The sequence below is a fragment of the Alosa pseudoharengus genome, unplaced genomic scaffold (genome assembly GCF_046254945.1).
Source record: "Alosa pseudoharengus isolate Yale_2024_CS ecotype anadromous, Long Island Sound unplaced genomic scaffold, YU_APseudo_1.1 YU_APseudo_1.1_scf_18, whole genome shotgun sequence".
Classification (NCBI taxonomy): domain Eukaryota; kingdom Metazoa; phylum Chordata; class Actinopteri; order Clupeiformes; family Clupeidae; genus Alosa; species Alosa pseudoharengus.
In genome coordinates, this window is record NW_027468650.1 from 32,193,537 (window position 1) to 32,212,406 (window position 18,870).

The 18,870-nt window shown below is 42.0% G+C and overlaps 2 protein-coding genes across 5 annotated transcripts in view; both read right to left on the bottom strand.

The window, feature by feature from the left end:
* The window catches only part of topbp1 (DNA topoisomerase II binding protein 1), a 43,886-nt gene extending 39,177 nt beyond the window's left edge, over positions 1-4,709 (bottom strand). The window contains exons 1-8 of the mRNA XM_076290958.1: positions 4,384-4,709; positions 4,030-4,122; positions 3,775-3,909; positions 3,468-3,611; positions 3,103-3,284; positions 2,706-2,899; positions 2,223-2,405; positions 1,368-1,531 (exon numbers count right to left, since the gene is read on the bottom strand). Coding sequence (XP_076147073.1) covers positions 1,368-1,531; positions 2,223-2,405; positions 2,706-2,899; positions 3,103-3,284; positions 3,468-3,611; positions 3,775-3,909; positions 4,030-4,116 — 1,089 coding nt within the window. The 5' untranslated portion in view covers positions 4,117-4,122; positions 4,384-4,709. The remainder of the gene's footprint in view (positions 1-1,367; positions 1,532-2,222; positions 2,406-2,705; positions 2,900-3,102; positions 3,285-3,467; positions 3,612-3,774; positions 3,910-4,029; positions 4,123-4,383) is intronic.
* A 1,574-nt stretch (positions 4,710-6,283) lies between these two features.
* On the bottom strand, positions 6,284-18,812 carry LOC143131364 (poly(U)-binding-splicing factor PUF60-like). 4 transcript variants are annotated; one of them, XM_076290961.1, is made up of 12 exons: positions 18,693-18,800; positions 17,680-17,768; positions 17,166-17,261; positions 16,015-16,104; positions 15,202-15,252; positions 12,992-13,153; positions 11,192-11,284; positions 10,044-10,257; positions 8,227-8,417; positions 7,771-7,888; positions 7,177-7,472; positions 6,284-7,076 (listed from the first exon to the last, which is right to left on the bottom strand). In XM_076290961.1, the coding sequence occupies exons 3-12, from the start codon at positions 17,244-17,246 to the stop codon at positions 6,777-6,779; spliced, it is 1,596 nt and encodes a 531-aa protein (XP_076147076.1). In that variant the 5' UTR covers positions 17,247-17,261; positions 17,680-17,768; positions 18,693-18,800; the 3' UTR covers positions 6,284-6,776. The 4 variants fall into 4 exon arrangements, with proteins under 4 accessions (XP_076147076.1, XP_076147075.1, XP_076147074.1 ...); XM_076290960.1 differs by lacking the exon at positions 17,680-17,768 and having other exon boundaries at positions 7,771-7,885; positions 18,693-18,812; XM_076290959.1 differs by lacking the exon at positions 17,680-17,768 and having other exon boundaries at positions 18,693-18,812.
* Positions 18,813-18,870: the final 58 nt, after the last annotated feature.

The following is an 18,870-nucleotide window of genomic DNA, read 5'->3' on the forward strand; positions in this document are numbered from 1 at the left end:
GGTAACACACTTTTTTCTCTTTTCCTCCCCTAAAACCTCCTGTCACTTGCCAGATGCCTTTGAATTTAATATTGGTTTAACTCATATGTTGCAGTCGAAGTGAAAGGAAACTAGCCTATTTGGAATATTCTGTAGGCCTGCTGTTCCTTTTATGAGAGCAATTTAACTGACTGAACAAGTTTTCATCAGGCTATTGAATGCTTTATATGTGAATGCTATATACTTAATTTACCATTAGCTAGATTAGAATGGTTCTATACGCAGTTGTCATATAAATGCTTGTTTTGTTTTGCGTGTTTTGTAGTAGGCTATTCAAAGCATTTCACGTTCATCACTCGTGGTGTAGGCCTATGTCTTGAGTGATCGCTGTCGCTTTAAATGTCTGGGACTTTAAATTAGGCCTACGTTTTCACTCTGTGCTGTTTTTGTTGATGGACGGCGCCGTCTTTCATTCAGTTTTCCTACCGTCTTAATTAATGACACACACAATTCCGTGGTTGAAGTAAGGAATTGTTTTTACCCGTATTCTTGCAATTCCCACATAACATTAAACACTAGGCCTAGTCACTGACAGGAATAATTGTATTATTGTACGGTTCCGAATGATCAGTCAGATGGCAGCGTGTTGCGTGATGAAACTTCCACCTGAAGTAGCTATACTGCGGAGGTAAGAGCGCGAACTGAGAGAGTTGCCTCCTAACGGAGCCTATATTTTCTTAGCTGCTAGAACGATAGACTACAGCTCCTTTGCTACATGATCAAAGATGAGTGGAGGTTATCAGAAGCACATTAACCAGCAGGCCCATATGAGAAACGCTCTGGTTCCTCTTGTAGCCTGCGGTAGATGACGTGAAAAAAGCTAGAGTCGCCGGAAAGCATCCTTGATGATCAGCGCTGAAAAGCGCCGTGTTTGCATCCCTGGAAATAGGAACAGAGACCATGGGTAGTCATGGCGCAAATACTACTTCTACTGCACATTGCTGGTTTATTCATAATATGCCGAATAACACGTTAACAGGAACATTCCTGTTTCTGCTGGACATGGAAACATCTTATTCTGAATATTGCCATAACCAGAATATGGTCCTTAATCGGGAATGTTGCTGTTTACATGTTAATCGGCTTATTATGAATAAACTGCAGCAGAAGTAGTGTTTGCGTCATGACGTCCCCTGGTCTCTGTCCCTGAATTTCATTCATGACTGCAGAAGAGGTGAATTTGATCAGATTAGAGGTGCTATTGTTTTGCGTTTTATCGTTAAAACAGGTAGCTTTGACAGGATTCCACCAATATGGTGTGCATGGAAACATAGTCACTGATGGCAAAAGTGGATGAACTCAACAGCAACAGCAAGTTGTACTCTTACCTTACAGCCATCGAGCAAGTCCTCATCTTGACACACGGTGATATCAAAAGCATCTATAGGATCAGGCGTCTCCAGGCGACTGCCCGTTGCCGTAGTGAGGGCTGTGTCGTTCACGGTCATACTGGCATTAGAGATGTGACTCAGGCCCAGCAGCGATGGCCCATCTGAGATTAAAACACTTGTTGATAAAAAGGTGCTATGTGGAATTTTATTTTTTTGTACTTTAAAACATTCAAAAATTACAGAATATGACAGAATAAAGAGTTAAAAAATAAAAATACAATACAAGTCAGTGGAAGAGTGCAGTGTGGCTGGATTCAAGACAACTACAGAATTCTGCATAGCTACTTTAAAGATTAGGCTGATACCTGATTTTGAAATTAAGATATTCCTATAATTGTGTGATAATGAAATATTCCCACATGGAGCTTTTGTGATATCTCCTCCCAATAAAACAGTGGCTTTAAAAACGCAGAAAACATGTGCTGTGTCATTCACAACTTTTATGCTGTCCATATACCAGACGACTTTGGAAAAGACTTTTAAAAGTCTGACAGCCTCGCACAGGTTATATAGTCACAGTCATCGACTATAATTTTACAGAGACTGAGAATCTTTCAGGATCACTATTTACAAGATTATACTGTCTGTGTCCGTTGTGTTTATATTGTCTGTGTCACTATTTGCATGACCCAGACACCTTACACTGAACAATTAAGATGGAGACAGGAGACAGGAGAGTGCCGCTCCAGTAAAACTCCCATGATTTTATTTAGACTTTGCAAATTTACTCTCCGACCCTAAAATCGTTTGAAAATCGTATGGTGTAAGGCTGGCACTATGCGCTCTGCTTACCCTGCGGTCTGCTCTTCGCTGAGCCAGTGGGGGTGGAGGTGTTGACACGACTCTGCTTCTCAGCCCCTCGCTCTACGCGATACAAGCTCTCATCCTGGCAGAAACCCTTCTCGATGCTGTCAAAGAGCCAGTGGATTGACACACAGTATACATTCCACTGTCGTGCACACTCATACTTCTGACCTGAGGGAGCGAGAGAGAGACGTCCACAAATGTAAAAATGGAGGTGTACATAATTTCCAAAACTAAACTACATATTTCCAGAATGTTCCCACCCATCTTCTCCCAAGATCACAAGTATGATCTACACAGAAATCTACAACTACAACACTTGAGTACAGTGTCAGATACGACCACTTTCCAAAGGACGGCATAGCGAAGGCTGACACGAGAACAAAGACCAGGCTTTTGTAACACAGAGAGACACATGGATGCAGAGATGCCCCCCCACCCCCGTCTCAATCCTGGTGGTGCCCCACTCACCTGAAGGCTCGCTGACTATGAGGTGCGTGCACTCATTCATGCGCAGCTGGCCGGTGTAGTGACCGCCGTGCTGCTCGCACAGACGCTGCACCTCTTTCCGCTCCACAGTGGAAAGGCCCGTCACACAGACAGTGCAGCCCTGCAGTATGGGACACAGGTAGTCCTCTGAATGCAGGTCAGAGTGCTGGAACAGACTGAAGAGACAGGGAAGGAAAGAGATGACGATGCACAAAGTCTTGAAAATGATCAATTATAAGTCATATACATATACACAAGATTTACAATGTTTCCTAAAGACAAAAACTCTACCCTATATATTTAACGTCAAGGGTCAGTTTTCATCTACACAGGGTATTTCTACACAAAGAGTGAGGTTTTCCTTTTCTTCAGAACTTACCTGTCCTGACATTTATCCCAGCATGTTTTGACCCATGAGGGTAGAAGAATAGGCTTTCCCAGGCTAGCAGCCACCAGGTACTTCTTGCTGCCCACTTCACCTGCCACCAGGTGTGTCACAGTCACATTGAGGTCACGGTAGACACGCCCACCCATAAGTTCAACTAAGTCCATCACATCTGACTGAAAGAGAAGAGCAAATATACAAACATTTCTCTTACAGCTTCCAAGTGTAGTAGGACCGTAAGGCTAAGTAACATAGTCAACAAAAAATATTTGGCAGTTCACAACACCAATACACCACATATTGTGAACCTTGTTAATCTTAAACAGACCAGAGAGCAACAGAAGGAAACAAATCTTTACCCGGGTTTCTTTGTCCAAGCTGGTGCAAGAGATGGTAACATCAGCCATGGCCATACTGTACACTGGCTTCTCTGCTTTGGGAACACAGCGTTGCTGCTGCAGACAGTGCAGGACCACCAGAGGACTGACAATTCTGCAGCCCAACTAGGGGAACAGAGTGACATGTAAATAAAAGACAGAGCTAAAATACGAAGGGTAAATGGTGGAAGAGGACCTAAACACAGCTCAAGAAAAATTAAGCAGATGGTTCAGTTCAGGAACATTTTTTCTAGTAATGTACTGTCAATGGGTTAGACAGGACACAAACCTCCCTGCAGTGTTCAAACGCAGCGCTGGTGAAGTCACTGAATACAAACAATGACTTGTCATTGTGGTCCAGCTGTAATGCTGCTTCTTCATCTACGATGTGAACATACTTCTCTGACTGCAACTCTACAATCGCCTATTAAAAAAAAAAAAAAATGTTAAAAAAAAAAACATCAACAAAACACAACACAAAAACAACCAGAGAAAACTAATTAGGTAATGTTAGACTTGACACTTCACCGCCAAGGATTCTTACCTCATAAGCTTGAGCTGATAGTTTGCTTTTCTGACCATTGCGTTCCACAAATTTTACAATGTAGCCATCCTTTTTAGACGGTGACATATTTCACTAGAAAAAATGTCAGCAAGTTTAGTAACTGAACAGATTCAAATCGTAAGACTGGTTCGAGGTTCAACATTTTAGAAACTACATTTAATCGAATTTACGACTTAAACATTGTGTAGCTTTTGAAGAGCTAACGTTAGCTAACATTAACGTTAACTATTACATGATTTGGCCTACGTTAGTGTGTTAGCGTTAATGTAAACATTAACTACCCGTCTTATGCAGAATTAACTTAATGTACCAAAATATTAGAAATTGACTTACAAATGTTTGCTTGTCAACATTGATGGGTATGTAGCTGACGTTAACGTTACAGGCGGCTTTCCCTCTTGGCTGCAAGCAAGCTAACAAAAGCACAGTAACTTAGCTCGTGCCGTGCTGTCCGTGGATCAAAAAGCTAGCCAGCTAGAACTAGACTATTCCGAGATGTTTATCTTTGCGAGAACGCTAACATGAAGTGTCATTCATGTATTAGTATATGTGTCAGTAAACACGTAATAAGACTGAAGTTTAACTCTACACAGTTGTTAAAAGACTGATGTATAACCCCGTCAGAATGAATATCTAAAGCTATTAAAAGTTCGCGCCAGTCGAACTTGAAGGTAGACTACAGGCGGAAGAGTGTATCGCTATTTTGGTCCCTGTAGCACAGAGTTCCGTCAAAGCATTCCGTGTACGTCAGACGCTCTCCTACAGGCACCTTGCAGATCCAAGTGTGTGAGAAATATTAATTGACTGTATATATATAACACAGGCCACCAAACAGGGCTGTTGTTCTTTTCTCTGTATTCATAAATAAAATGGCATTACACAACAACAATGATAATTTTAAACTATATAAATATGCAAAATACATGGCATTAGAGGGTCTTTCTCATAGGACTAATGATGTCTCAATGTTCATGTGTTTCAAAGCTACAACAGTGGTGTAAGTCCAGCTCACTGTTAATAATTGCTGGTAAAACAAAGGAACCTAAGATAAACCAAGCACACCCACCCACCCACTGACACTAAGTAATCAAACTGGAATTGTCAACTGTATCTGGGAGGAGCACATAGTCTGTGAAGCTCAGTTTATAATCTATGTTTGCATATGCAAAAAGCTATTTTTTAATTAATATTAAGGGGTATGGGGTCAGTCCTGACATTGTGTATGCTAGCCTGATAGAGTATACTAGTTTTTAATATTTCTTGGTATGGAAACTGACCTGACCATATGCAACAGAAACAAGCTGACTAGAATGATTAAAACAGCAGGGTTATAGGCCGCCAACAAAAATCATTAGATTACCTCTACAGCGTCGCTATACACAGAAAAGGCCTGTTAATTTTAGTCCTTCAGGGCAGACTTATAGTGTACCTATAGCAAAGAAAAAGAGTTACAAGGCCTCTTTGACCCAAATGCAATGACAAATAAAATGCACAAAATAAGCATGGGAGAGTGGGAGAGTAGTTTGGTTAGCTATATACTGAAGCTGAACATGTGCCCTGCTAGGTCTGGGAGAAGGGGGAGGACGGTCTGGTGTCAGGAGGAAGATGGAGGGACTGGTGCACTCTCTGTGTTCACGTTAAATACAAAAAATACCTATTTTGTACAATATGTAACGTTAAGTATTTTTCCGGTGGATATGTTCAGTTTTAATGAACTGTTTTATTGAATTGTGTCGGTGTATATTATGTATTGTGTATGTACCGTCTATTTTATTGGTGAGACCATGCCTGACATGACATGACAAAGTAATTCTCTATAAGGAGACATTCCAAAAACAAATACGGAGACAGAAAACATAGATCTGCACCTTTTTACAGATTGTCTGGTTGGCATTATGCTTAAAGAAATACAATTGTTATTATGAAATGAGACTCAAGAATGTAGCTGAATAGCTCAATCGCAACTGAAGGCTGGTGTATCGAATTGTATTATCTGTCAACTGGTAATCAAATTTGTGGTTATGACAAAAAACCAATTCAGACAGATTGAGATCGATAACAGATAATGACCTAATGCAAGATATAGTAGAGATAAGTTTAACCACTCAGACAGTAGTGAGAAACTGTGATAAAAGCTTGAGTGTAAACATGACTGAATCATGGAACGCTGGTGAGGTATCGTCCTTTTTCTTCCCTTACCGTCAAGCAAAGGCGTGATAAACCACACAAAATGTTTACATATTTGAGAATTTATTGTTCTGGGAAACCTGGAACCAATATTTCTAAGTACTCAGTACACAACGTTCTGAGTTCTAACACAATGCTAGTGGACAAAATGCTGGCATTCGTAAAAAAAAAGAAAGAAACAGAAAGACATGAAGGGGGAGGAGCAAACTTTAACTTCTTTCTCAATTAGAAAACAAAACTGCAACATAATAAAAAAGAAGAAAAAAAAGAAAAAAAAAACCTTCACAGTACGTGACCAGTACAAGAAAAAACAAATCCATGAGGCGCACGTATTCTTTTCTTTGCCAATCCCAGTGAAAGGGATCATCAATAATATTAACATCAATAAAAAAATAATTACACGTTTAAAAGAGGCTCAAATCTCTAGCAGCAGAGACTTCGGCTGGGCGAGTTTGAGCAACGGCCATCAGGACAGGATGGGTATGGGAAGTTGTCGGCATCGGCCATCGATTTTCATTTTCGCTTTTTTGTTAGACAGTTTATGCGGACAGGTCACTGTTGTTGAACCGCTCCTGGTCGTACACCTCGGCAACCACCTTGCGACCCGCAAACCAACGGTTGTTAAGGGCTTGAATGGCCTTGTTCATTTCGGCCGCCTCCGAGAACTCCACAAAGATCTTGACGATGATCTCCGCGTCATCTTCCTCACCCTGACGCTCCTGGTAGATGATGACCCGGTTAACGGCGCCAAACTTGCCACACTCTTCCGTTACCTCTCCCTCCAGGTCATCATCGATGTCCTCTGGGCCCACCATGTTCCGCAGGACCATAACGCTCGACTACAAAGCAGAAAACACACGAGTAAGACATAAGGTTCAAAATGGACATGAAACGGCATGGTGAACTGGTTTAATTGGCTTTTTAATTTTGATGGCTCACCTCTTGCTTACGAAGCAGCTTTTGCATGACCATATGTCGTGCACTGCTTCCCGAGATGCTTAGGTGCTCCTGGTCACTCAACGTCTCCTGTCTCCCGTCTCCATCTTGCTGTGGTTGTTCATCCTGATCCCCACTGCGTGACTCGTCTGAGTCCTTCTTCGCCTCCGCAGGCAGACTGGCTGCTGTTGCTGTGGCGACAGCAGCGAGTGCTGATGTAACGGGGGGAGTCGCCAGGACTGGATTTACCAGCCCCACCTGGGGCACTACAGGCAGAGTTGGTCGAGCGGGGGTCACTCCTGTAAAGAAGGGAAAGGGTGGTAGTGGTGGTGGTAAGACAAGCAGCTATAACTTTGCGCTGACTGTCAAGGTGTTATTCCTTAGACAAGCCTGCACCCAAAGTCATTTAACATCATTCACTTTATTTATCAAAAGACAGCAGTGATCATGTACATAGTTATAGTTATACTGTCCACATGTCTCAATCACCAGGGACTGCTTTCAAGTATAACCACATACAGAAACATAAATAATAGAAAAGCAAAGCATGTTAAAAAACGTTAGCTTGGGTTTGGGATGTGAAAACAGAGTACAGACCTGTGATGAGGCCTGGGGCCTGGGCTGCCAGGACAGCCTGTGGGAGTCCCATCTGTTGACTGAGGATCTGGGCTGGGTTGGTCAGAGAACCTAGTACGGATGCACCTGCCACGGCCTCCTAGGGCAAACCACATAACTGAATTCACATGTGGGTGTGGAGCACAGTACCATGGCCAACGCCATTACTGTGCAATGGTCAATTCATCAACACTGAAAAAAGTTGGCATTTTGCCCCTCACCAATGACAACACAGATTATGAACAAATGAATGCAACAAATTATTCAAACTCTGAACTGCATCAAAAACAAACAAACAAACAAACAAAAAAAGACTGTTAAGACACATAAGTATTTAGATGTAATACATACAAACAAGTATTAAGTGTTATGAAAAAGATGGGATTAGACTCTGTGATAGGGGTCATATGAAAGGAAGACTTCCAGTGCATCACTCACCTGAGCCGTGATCTTCGCAGTTGCGGCTGCGGCTGCCACAGCTGCAGCAGGGGGCAGGCCTCCTGGGGTGGTCGGCGTCAGCAGGGGCATAGGTGGGGTAACAGCCTTGCCTACTCGGAGATATTGCCCACCCAAGTCAAACAGATTCATGGAGGACACGGCATCCAGGGCCGACTGTGGTTTCTCATACTCTGGTCAATTTGAGAAAGAGGGAGGAGGGGATGAGAGAGACAAAAGAGGCAAGGACCAAGAAAACAAAATGTCTGATACTAAAAGGATCTACTATAATTCATTCATCAATCAGTACGTTTACATGCACAGTTATATCAAGCCACGGTTATAGCTCAGCTAGGTCATATGACTGGACTGGACTGGTCTTTGTGCGAGTATACATGAAATCAGCATATGTATACATCGCTTTATTGACCGGTTTTACTTTGTTACGCTAGATGCCGATATGTCCCCCTTCTTGTTCATAAACACAAAACCATTCCATTTTAGCGCCATTAACTTTGCATCATCAGTGTAACTAGTTAAATAGTTGACATGTTGTTCATTATTTTCGTATGGACATTCTGGGGGATGTTAATTCATATAGGTATGAAAGAAGGTGCAACTTATGAGTATGTAGCAAAGTGCCTGCTGTAGCAGCACGCATAGGCTGATTTGAGTCCAAATGAGCATATTCATGCAGGAGTTAGTACAGCTTCTATCGCATTATCTGGGTGTTAGTCCGACTTAAAGTACTTCTATTTTTTTACGATTTCAGTCGGACTTACATGTTTACATGTATTTAAAAAGTTTGTTTTTTGTCAGACTAACATAATTGTTTTTTGTCGCCCCACCCCCCTCCGAGTGTCATGTAAACATACTGAATGATAAACAAATCAGACAATTACTCTAATGCTAGTTTTCTTTGTATTGTTTGAATTTTAATATGTGAGTGTATCTAACTAACTTTGAAAGAAATTGATTAATTGACAACTAGTTCAATGGTTTCCCATGTCAGTCCAGTTACAGGTAAACTATTAATTTCAAGTTAAGTTCAATGGTACAACTGAAGACACTCAATGAAGCAATAGTGGACTATAAATTAAGGGTATTTCAGCATTTTATCATATAATTCCACAACCTTCTTTTTTGACCAATGTATTCATGAAAATGCGATAGGTGAGGCGAGTGTAGTGCCAACTGGTAAAACCGATTCAACCAAAAGGTTTTATATGAATAAGGTAATCATTGAGATAATGCTTTCTACCACAAAGTATATATTTGTCAGAAGTACGATATCTGAGCTATCTTTGAAGTAGTACTCTACTGATACTTCTACAGTACTCTTGCATCTTTACCCACATAACACAGAAGTAATCTCTGGCCTGTTCATTTACAAATCTACATCAGTGTTTTGGAGGCTGGAATACCAGCCATAGTATGCTTCTTCACTGACAAAAGGCAATCCTCAATAATGTGTATACCTCCCTTTATATATGTAGCTGGCTGTGGAACATACAGTACGGGATATACAACACTAAACACCTGTTATGCAGATGATGTAGACTGTGATCAAAAATGCAAATACTGTACTACAATGACTTCTGGTCTGAAAGGCAAAACAATAAAAGAACAAGAAAAATCTTGTACCAATTCAAGTTGTGTGTGTGGGTGGGTGGGTGGGGGTGTAAAATCCTGACACCACCAAGACATCACCTTTGGTTGCACGCACAACGAGCAAGGAACTCCTAAATAACATACCAAACCCGCCCAACACAAAAGGAGTCCCATCTGGGGTACAGAGCTGAGGCTCTATCCCTGCTCACCGATGAAGCCGTAGCTCTTATGGCGGCCAGTATTGGGGTCCCGCGCCAACGTGCAGCTCTTGATTTTGCCAAAGGCTTCAAAGACACTCTTGATGTCGTCGTCCGACAGGTCTGGATGCACAGACGCCACGTAGATGCGATTATAGGCGCGCGCCTCCTCTGCCAGCTGGTCAATGATGGGCTGCGCCTGGCCGATGTTACTTGGCCGCCCCACCTACAGCACACATACCAATACAGGGGCCAGCTGAGTGGGGCATGTTGTGCAGGTGTGGGTGCGAGAGTAGGGGGCATGAGTGTGGGTGCTTGTGGTCGTGAGCATGTCTGCCACCATTGGCTGTTCTCAGATGTCTCTACTACAGACATCCTTTATTGGTTCCACAAGGCTGTGACAGCGCTTGGCTGCCAACATTATATTTTACATTATGTGCAAAGAAATCTCATTGAAAGACAAGCATCTGGGCATGACTTACTAACGCTTGTCACACAGAGCATGAGATGTCTAATGAAAAGGAATCTCATACATGGCTCTCTTAAGAGTGTATGTATGTATGTGTATGTGTGTGTGTGTGTGTGTGTTAGATCAGTTCCATGTTGGTTTGGCTTGTACGGGGTGTGTGCTGCAGGGAGGGCGGCCAAGCAACACCAACCAGGCGCAGCCCATCATTAGCACACCACGGACATAAGAGCAGCGCGGAACTCCCGGAATCTTCCGGAAACCTGCCCTCTTAAAACAACCTGATCATGTCATGGAAGCATAACACTGCAGAGCAAGATCATGTGCTGTAATACACAGCCCATAAAGGCAAGAACATAGACGGACACAGAAGCTACTTCAGACAGCAAAACAGAACCTGACACTTAACAGAAAATACTTGGTAAACCCATACCCAAGTGTATTCTCTCTCTCACGTTCACACACACACACACGTAAAACATCAAAAGACAGGACAGGTTCATCAAAGAACATCAGCTTTTACACACACAGAGACATACAAATACAGGTAAAGCCTGAGCCCTCTTGTCAGCCTTCACGTGTCACCTGAGATGAGCTTAAAAGAAGAGAGTGTTAAGAGAAGGTGTGGGACTCCTGCGCAGCTCCAAGGACACCCGGGGCCAGCAGCAGGGGGCCGCTCAGTGGGGGCACTCACCTTGATGTTGCGCCCCCCCAGCATGACCGAGTTCATCTGCTCCAGAGCGAGCTGAGCCGCCTCGGGGATCTCGTACTCCACAAAGGCAAAGCCCTGAGAAGAGAGAGAGAGGGAGAGAGAGAGAGAAATAGAAAGAGGGAGAGAGAGAGAGAGCAAGACAAAGAGCGAGAGCGAGAAAGAGAGAAAGAGAGAGAGCGAGAGAGAAAGAGAAAGAGAGAGCGAGAAAGAGAGAAAGAGAGAGAGAGCGAGAGGGAGAAAGAGAGCGAGAGAGAAAGAGAGAAAGAGCGAGGGAGAAAGAGAGAAAGAAAGAGGGAGAGAGAAAGAGCGAGAGGGAGAAAGAGAGAAAGAGAGCGAGAAAGAGAGAAAGAAAGAGTGAGAGAGAAAGAACGAGAGAGAGAGAGAGAGAGAGAGAGAGAGAGAGAGAGAGAGAGAGAGAGAGAGAGGTTGTGTGAGCAGAATGGAAATGATGGAAAGTACAGCGGAAAAGGATCATCAGCCTGGAGCCTTAGGTAACACAAAAACACCCACTGGGATGGAAATAAGACAAATAGAGGAAGATGTAGGGATGCACGATATATCGGCGGCCGATATATTATTGGCCGATAAGTGAAAAAATTAAAATATTATTATCGGTCCGATAACAGAATTCTGGCCGATAATTTGCGCCGATATTTTTTAAAGTCCTAATTTAGGCCTACGCAAGGTCCGTCTGGCTACACTGAGCTACTTGAGCTTGATTGGCTATACTTTTTCCTCAATATAATGTCAGCGGTGTGAATGTATTTCACCACTCTAACAAAATCTGTGGATATGCGTTCATTTGGGAATCTGTGCATCTCAAAATCGTCTCGTGAATGATCCGCCATTTAACCTTATCAGAGCGGAGCTCAGCGCTATCTAGAGCCATCTTGTGCTGGTGTGTTTGCACTTTACCGTGCTGGTCGGGGAAACAAATAAACAAACTCGTTAGTGGGACTAGTACATAAGTAGGCCTAGTTCTAAGTTGTGTTTTAGTATTATATTTGCATTACTTTAGCTTGGGTTTTGTATTATTACCTAGAAATATGCTAACCGTTACTGCTTCAGTTCCAAACAGGTCATCAAAATAAAAACCTTCGGGGCTAACCCCTTTCATTTCTGCTGCAGCAGGTTGTGCGCAACAGAGTAGACGGACATAAGATACAGTCTGAGGAGTTGCAGCTTTATTCAGTTACCCGCAGTTGAAACTAAACCTAAGTTTCCCCTCACAAACTCTGATTTGGTCGCTATACTGTAGCTTATTCCCAGCTGAGCCGTTTATGAGTTTTTAGTCCTAAATGAAAAAGATTCATACTCTCTAGCCACTCACTCGCAACTCACTGACGTCAGGTTCACTTAAAGGAGCCACACATACTGTAGGGCTAGGCTACTGTTATGTTGACTGCTGTACTATTGAGGACTATTATGAGTTCTGTCCATGATTTGGTGGTAGGTAAAATTACTGCAATAAAATTATGCTTATTAAATGCTTTCCCCAAATCACTTTTCACAATTGTTTTTCAAGAGAAATATTATCGGTTATCATATCGGTATCGGCCACAACAAACCAATAAATATCGGTTATCGTTGCATCTCTAGGAAGATGACAATGAGGGAGAATGGATTCCCAGGATACATAGCAGTATTTAAAAATAATGCAATGCAAATACACTGCAAAGGGGAGATGAGTCTTTGAGTATTTAACAACATAGTTAAAAGCCTCTGAATGCAACTCAATTCAAATTCATTACTGATGTTATTACAGATTTGAAATGAACAAACCTTGTGTTTCATGGTGACCGAGTCCCAGGACATGTCAATGCTTTTGATGGGGCCGAAGGGTGCAAAAGCTTGCCGGATGGTGTCCTCGCCCAGCTCGTAGTAGATGGAGCCCACGTAGACGCGGCACATGATGGCCAGGGCCCGCTGACGCTGCGCCGCCACCTGCCGGTGGGAGGAAGGGGGGGAAGCGAGGGAGACAAGAGGGGCAGACGTTACTCCACCAGGGCTCGCCCAGCAGAGGGGAGAAGAACCACTACACAAACACACTCACATGTAAAATAAACCAAACAAGAACAAATCAAACCAGTCAATTTGGCTAAATGCGTGAGGGTGCATGAAAGCTGCCTATTGAATGTGAGGGAACTGCAGGAGCTAAGTCTTTGCCTAAATCTATGTGATGCTGTATATATTAATAATAGGTTTCACCCTATCCTCCTCCATAATCATTACTGTAATGAATTTTATCACAACAAATTAACCTAACTTAAAGATGACATAGAATGGATGAAGTGAGTATTTTACCTTGTTCTTTGATGTGTATAAAGCGGGTTTGCAACTTGTACAAGCCCCTTTATAACCCTATAATGAGGCTGGGGAATAAAATGGCCCATTCTAGTAGATGCATAGCTCCTCCTCATGCTTAACTGGCATCCACACAAATAATTAAGTGATATACAGTGAAATACACTGATTGGCTGCCTTGCAGTCAAAGACAGTTCGCAATAGGCCCCCGCAAATTCTACCTGAATTGCTAAATCGTTTTTCGTTGGCCATTTCATAGTCTGATATTTTCATATGAAGGAGGACACAACAGTGTTTCCTGTTCACTTTAGCTTTAAGGCCATGCACAGAACTCTCCTTATTCAACAAAAAGCCAAGGTAAACACGTTTCGTCATTCTACGTCATCTTTAAGGGTTTAAAAATGATATCATGGTATGAAATCTGCATATGTAAACCTGAACAAAGGAACGGGAGTAACGGCATATTATAATGCCATAGCTCTAGAATGTTACTAACACAAGTTCAAATATCTTAACCTCAAATATCCTACAATGCCTACTTTAACTACTTCAATGCGTTATCAACACACCACCGGTTCACTGGTGCAACTGACCTGTCATCCAGAGAAGCAGGTAAAGGTAAACATATTCTCAAGTTTGGTATGAGACTGATGTACTTCATGAGCTTTCAAATGTAGTAAGCTTGGTCAAATATGACGTTCAAGGCCTACACTGTATACCTCACATAAACAGCTTTAGGAGGAGAAAACTGCTTTTCAGAGTTTGAGAATCTACTGCTTCCCTGTAGGGGAAACAATTATGCATAACAGGCTTTAAAAGTATGTGATCTCCTTTGCCCTGCTACACATCGGCCAACATAGAATTTTTCATGGGGGGGTGTGGGACCTGAGTTTGATCAGATTTGACGATTAAGACTCTATGAAACTTGACTGCTATCCCTCTTAAATCTGTAAGCCAAGAAGGGCTTTTTTTTTGTCACTGCTGCACAACAGCATATTTACAAAGGAGACATGGATTTAGAACCAAACAAAACCATACCGAAAAAAACTGAGACCCACCCACACAGACAGACACACAGACAGACACACACATTCACACAAACTCCCAACATTCCAGATGCAGTCCCTGGCTTTCGTTCAGCGCCAAAAAGATGACATCAGCATCTCATCAACAGAAATGAGTCTAAAGGCTCAATATGACTACCACACTGTCCAAGAACAATCATAAAGACTACTTCAGCAAGATGAAAATGCAGCAAAAAATAACTGCCCTCCATGTTACATAGTCAGGGCAAACAGATGATAATGCCATTTCTACATTGTACAAAGTCAATCTTAAGACCCATCTCAAGCTGCTTATTTTCTTAAAATTGCTACTTGAATATGATCCAAAACAATTCCTGGTTCAGCAAACTACATTGTGCAACATAAGAATTACAACACATACTGTTCCCCTGAGATAGAATTCTAAGTGATCTACTGTGAAATGGGCTCTCTAGCATCCATCCAGAAACATCCATCATTCAAAATCCAAATCAAAAGCCATGTCTACTTTCTGAAATATGCTGGGGCATTCATGTGAAAGACAATAAATTTAAGTGGCCGGTGTGGGCCGGGTAAAGAAGGGTAACAGTCCTCACAGCAGGAATGCGCACAGAAATGAAATATGTAGTTTAATATTCTATTGACCGATTGCAAAGGTGAGAGAGGATCTCCAAAGCCCATTGTCACTGCTGCCATCTGAAAGACAGTAAAGATGAAAAAGTGCTGAAAAGTAGGTTAGAAAAAAAAAACTTCTTTTTTTTGCTTTCACATGTCACTGTCATACAGACATCAAATAAAACACGCAAGACCCAACCCAGTTGACCAGATTCCAATTTGGCTCATTGGTCGTCACGCCGGCTAAGCCCAGACCCAAGCCCCACCCACTCTAAGTTTCATACAGTTTCCTCCGTTGAGGACATTGAAAAGACCAAAGGCGAGAGGTAGAGTGAGAGAAAGTGAGAGGTGAGACATTTCTCTTCTGCATATGCGATCTTCGTCGGCTGAAAGAGAACACAAAAGCTCAGCCCAGGGATGTTTATTGTGTGCACATTCACCCTCAGAGAAGCATACAGTAAACAACAACAGGACAAGCACAACATGAAAACTGTGAGTGTGAGGCCATGCGATCCTTAGTACTTTTACAAACTTTGTGTCAAAAGATATCAAGAACTAGAGGGTCAAACATTAAAATTATGTTATTCATCTGTGATGATTTGGTCAACCACATGTTTAGCAATTCTCCAAACAAAATATATGGCCATAACAAACAACTGGATAAGCTACCATTAAAATACACCAAGTCAGAATATGTATTCTGTCAATTACATACACATGCCTGCAAGGAATCTCTCCTTCTTAAAGGGCAATGGATCCAGCGACAGTGTGCCTTGAGTACTATGTATCTGACTTGTTGCAGTTGTGAAATTTAATATTATTAATATTGTTATTTCCACTCACCTGCAGGTTGGTCAGCTGTTGCTGCTGATGTGCTATGGTCTGCTTCACCAACACACTCTTAATGCTCTGCTCCATGGCATATTTCTTTGCCTGGTGAAAGGAGAATTCACAGGCATGATCGTACACTGCCACCACCATACAACTCAAAATACACCACCCTATTTATTTGCCTGGTGAAAGGAGAATTCACAGGCATGATCGTACACTGCCACCACCATACAACTCAAAATAAACCACCCTGTTAGTCGCCACAAATTAACACTGATAAAAAGCGGGCGTTTGTTTATACTGACTTGTAAGCATTGGTATGTGATAAATGCCGCATTTCTTATTCCAGGGTGCACTAGCACCCTCTTTCAACCTCAGAGTGCTCAAGTTGATCAGATCAAAATCCTTTAAAGAGTCTTGTAACAAGTTAGCTGGCCTTTTACATACAATGCGGACAATTTGCCTACCATGCACTTTTTAAAATCAATGTAAAAGACAAAAGTGGCACAATTTCTTTCTGTGAAATCTACAAACTCAAAATAAGTTTACATACTATTGCTCTTTGCATTAGAAAACAAAATGCATTGTGACTAATCACCAAGGATTTCACGACCCAATTTATATCATGAATCTGTTCATGGATAACTATGCTAACACACAAAGGCAAACACTATATAATTCATGAACCATTGTGTTCAGCAGTAATTCAAGTTACTACTGTGCAAGATTTCTCTTCGTACAATCAGGAGAAAGTCAAAATGTTTATCCTTCTAATTATTACAAACAAATGTCAAGCATGAGACTAGTAACACTGTGCCATTATCAACATCTAAATATATCACACACCCAACAATACACGTGTGCAAACACAATACACCATTAATTATTAAAACATCTTCCCTGCAGGCAAATCCTGGGAATATTTATCCTATTTAGGTAATAACAACAAAACAATCAACTTTCTATAAGGTGTGTGATTTTTGAGGGTGTGTTTCAGTTTGAATGGTCATAAACATGTATAGATTTTGTTTTATGATGTCACCTAGAACTTGTATTGGCTGATTCAAGGCAGGCTTTACAGCAATCGGACCACTCCATCAGCCCAAAGTCTGATAAATATCTGGCCACTGGTACCAATTGAAGCATTTCATGTGTATCCTTACCCTCTGCAGTGCTTCCTGTTGTTCTGGTGTGAGGGGCGGCAGCCCAAGCTTGGAGCCAGTGCTCTGTCCATTCTCCATCATTAGCGTGTTGCCTCTCTGTAATACAAGACAGGAGTTCCTTAGCCAATTTAGCATTCAACTCTACACCACATGATGTTCTACCATAAACATGCTGACTGTATGCTTTTAAGAAACTATTCAAACTAGACCTACTCTTGGTCTTCTCTCCATGAAAAATATGAAATGGTCTGTCAACATTTCTTAACACTCCAAGATAAGCATGGGCTAATGACCCACACAACAGTATAATATCTCAATCATTTGTTTTCACATTTTGTTTACATATTCGCTGGTAGTTCATCACACAAATTGCATGATGTTCCGCGGCACTATTTCCATTGTAATTGTGTAGGCAAGGTCAAGAGTGACGAAGGTGTGTCGCTGGAGGCATGATAATGAATCCAAGATAGGTATTCAACAGATACTAGGCTAACTAGTTCTAGATGAAATGTACCTGCGAGGCCGCTATTTGCAGGGGCGACCAGAGGCAAAATAACGGCGATGTGACTTGTAACAGACAGCTCACAAGTTCTTCTCAGTTATCTGGAAGGAACATCCAAACCATGATGAGGGAAAATGGCTATCGTTACAGTCTAACCAGGTTGAATATAGCTAACGCTAACATTTCATTCCACATTCTCAATTGAAATAACGTTACCCTTTCAAGTACGCATATGTTCTATGCGCCAAAGTAAACCTGGGTTTAGAATTAAGGCCACAAGTAACGCTGCGTAAACATTTTAAAACACGTTTATGAAGATGGCTAGCAGCTAACGTTAGTTAATACCTCATGCGAGACTGGTTCCATAGCTAAGCTATCCGCCTCATATGTTAAAACGGACCAACCTTACAAATGCTAGCTCACAGATCAAGTCCGTTCTCGATGCCTGTTCTAACCATTCAACATAATACAATTTATTTGTTACCGTGCCAGGGATTAGTCGGTGTTACCTGCCACAAACATGGACAATTTTCTGCTATGACGTTTGCTAAACTTAGCTAACGTAACTAGCTAGCTAATGATTCATCGAAGAGCCCCCGTGATAGCCACAATAGAAGTAGCTAGCTAACTTTAGCTAGTTAGCATGCCACCAACTTAGGCCAAAGGTACAAATGAATGTAACGTTAACGTTAATTGCAATGGCACCGGGCATATATCCACACTTGTTTCAACACGGGACATGTCACTTTAACGTATCTAGTTGCATATTTCGTAGCACTGCATTCGTGAAAATACAAATTAATTCGTACACAGGACAGGAAACAAAACGTCCTGATTTTTTATGTTAACATTAACGTTAGCCGTTAGGCCTAGTAAAATGATATAGGCCCCAAAACCGGTGAGAACATCTTAGCGCTGAATGGATTGCAATTTACTTGTACTGGTATTTACGATATACAGCAACTTATATAATTATAAAACAGTCATGCACAAACAGAATGCATTTTATTGTTTTTTTTTTTTACCGCAGTCTCCAGTGTTACCGCCATGAAGCACACTTTCGTGGGATCCCGCAGCTAGGGCCTTCTTCACGTTAGTCTTACGTCTTACCGCGAGAGCCAAAGCACAGCAGAAGTCCCTCCTGCCTGCAGTGTGCAGATCGGGGCTGGGCTCAATGTGGGCGGATTCAGAGAATGTCTAATA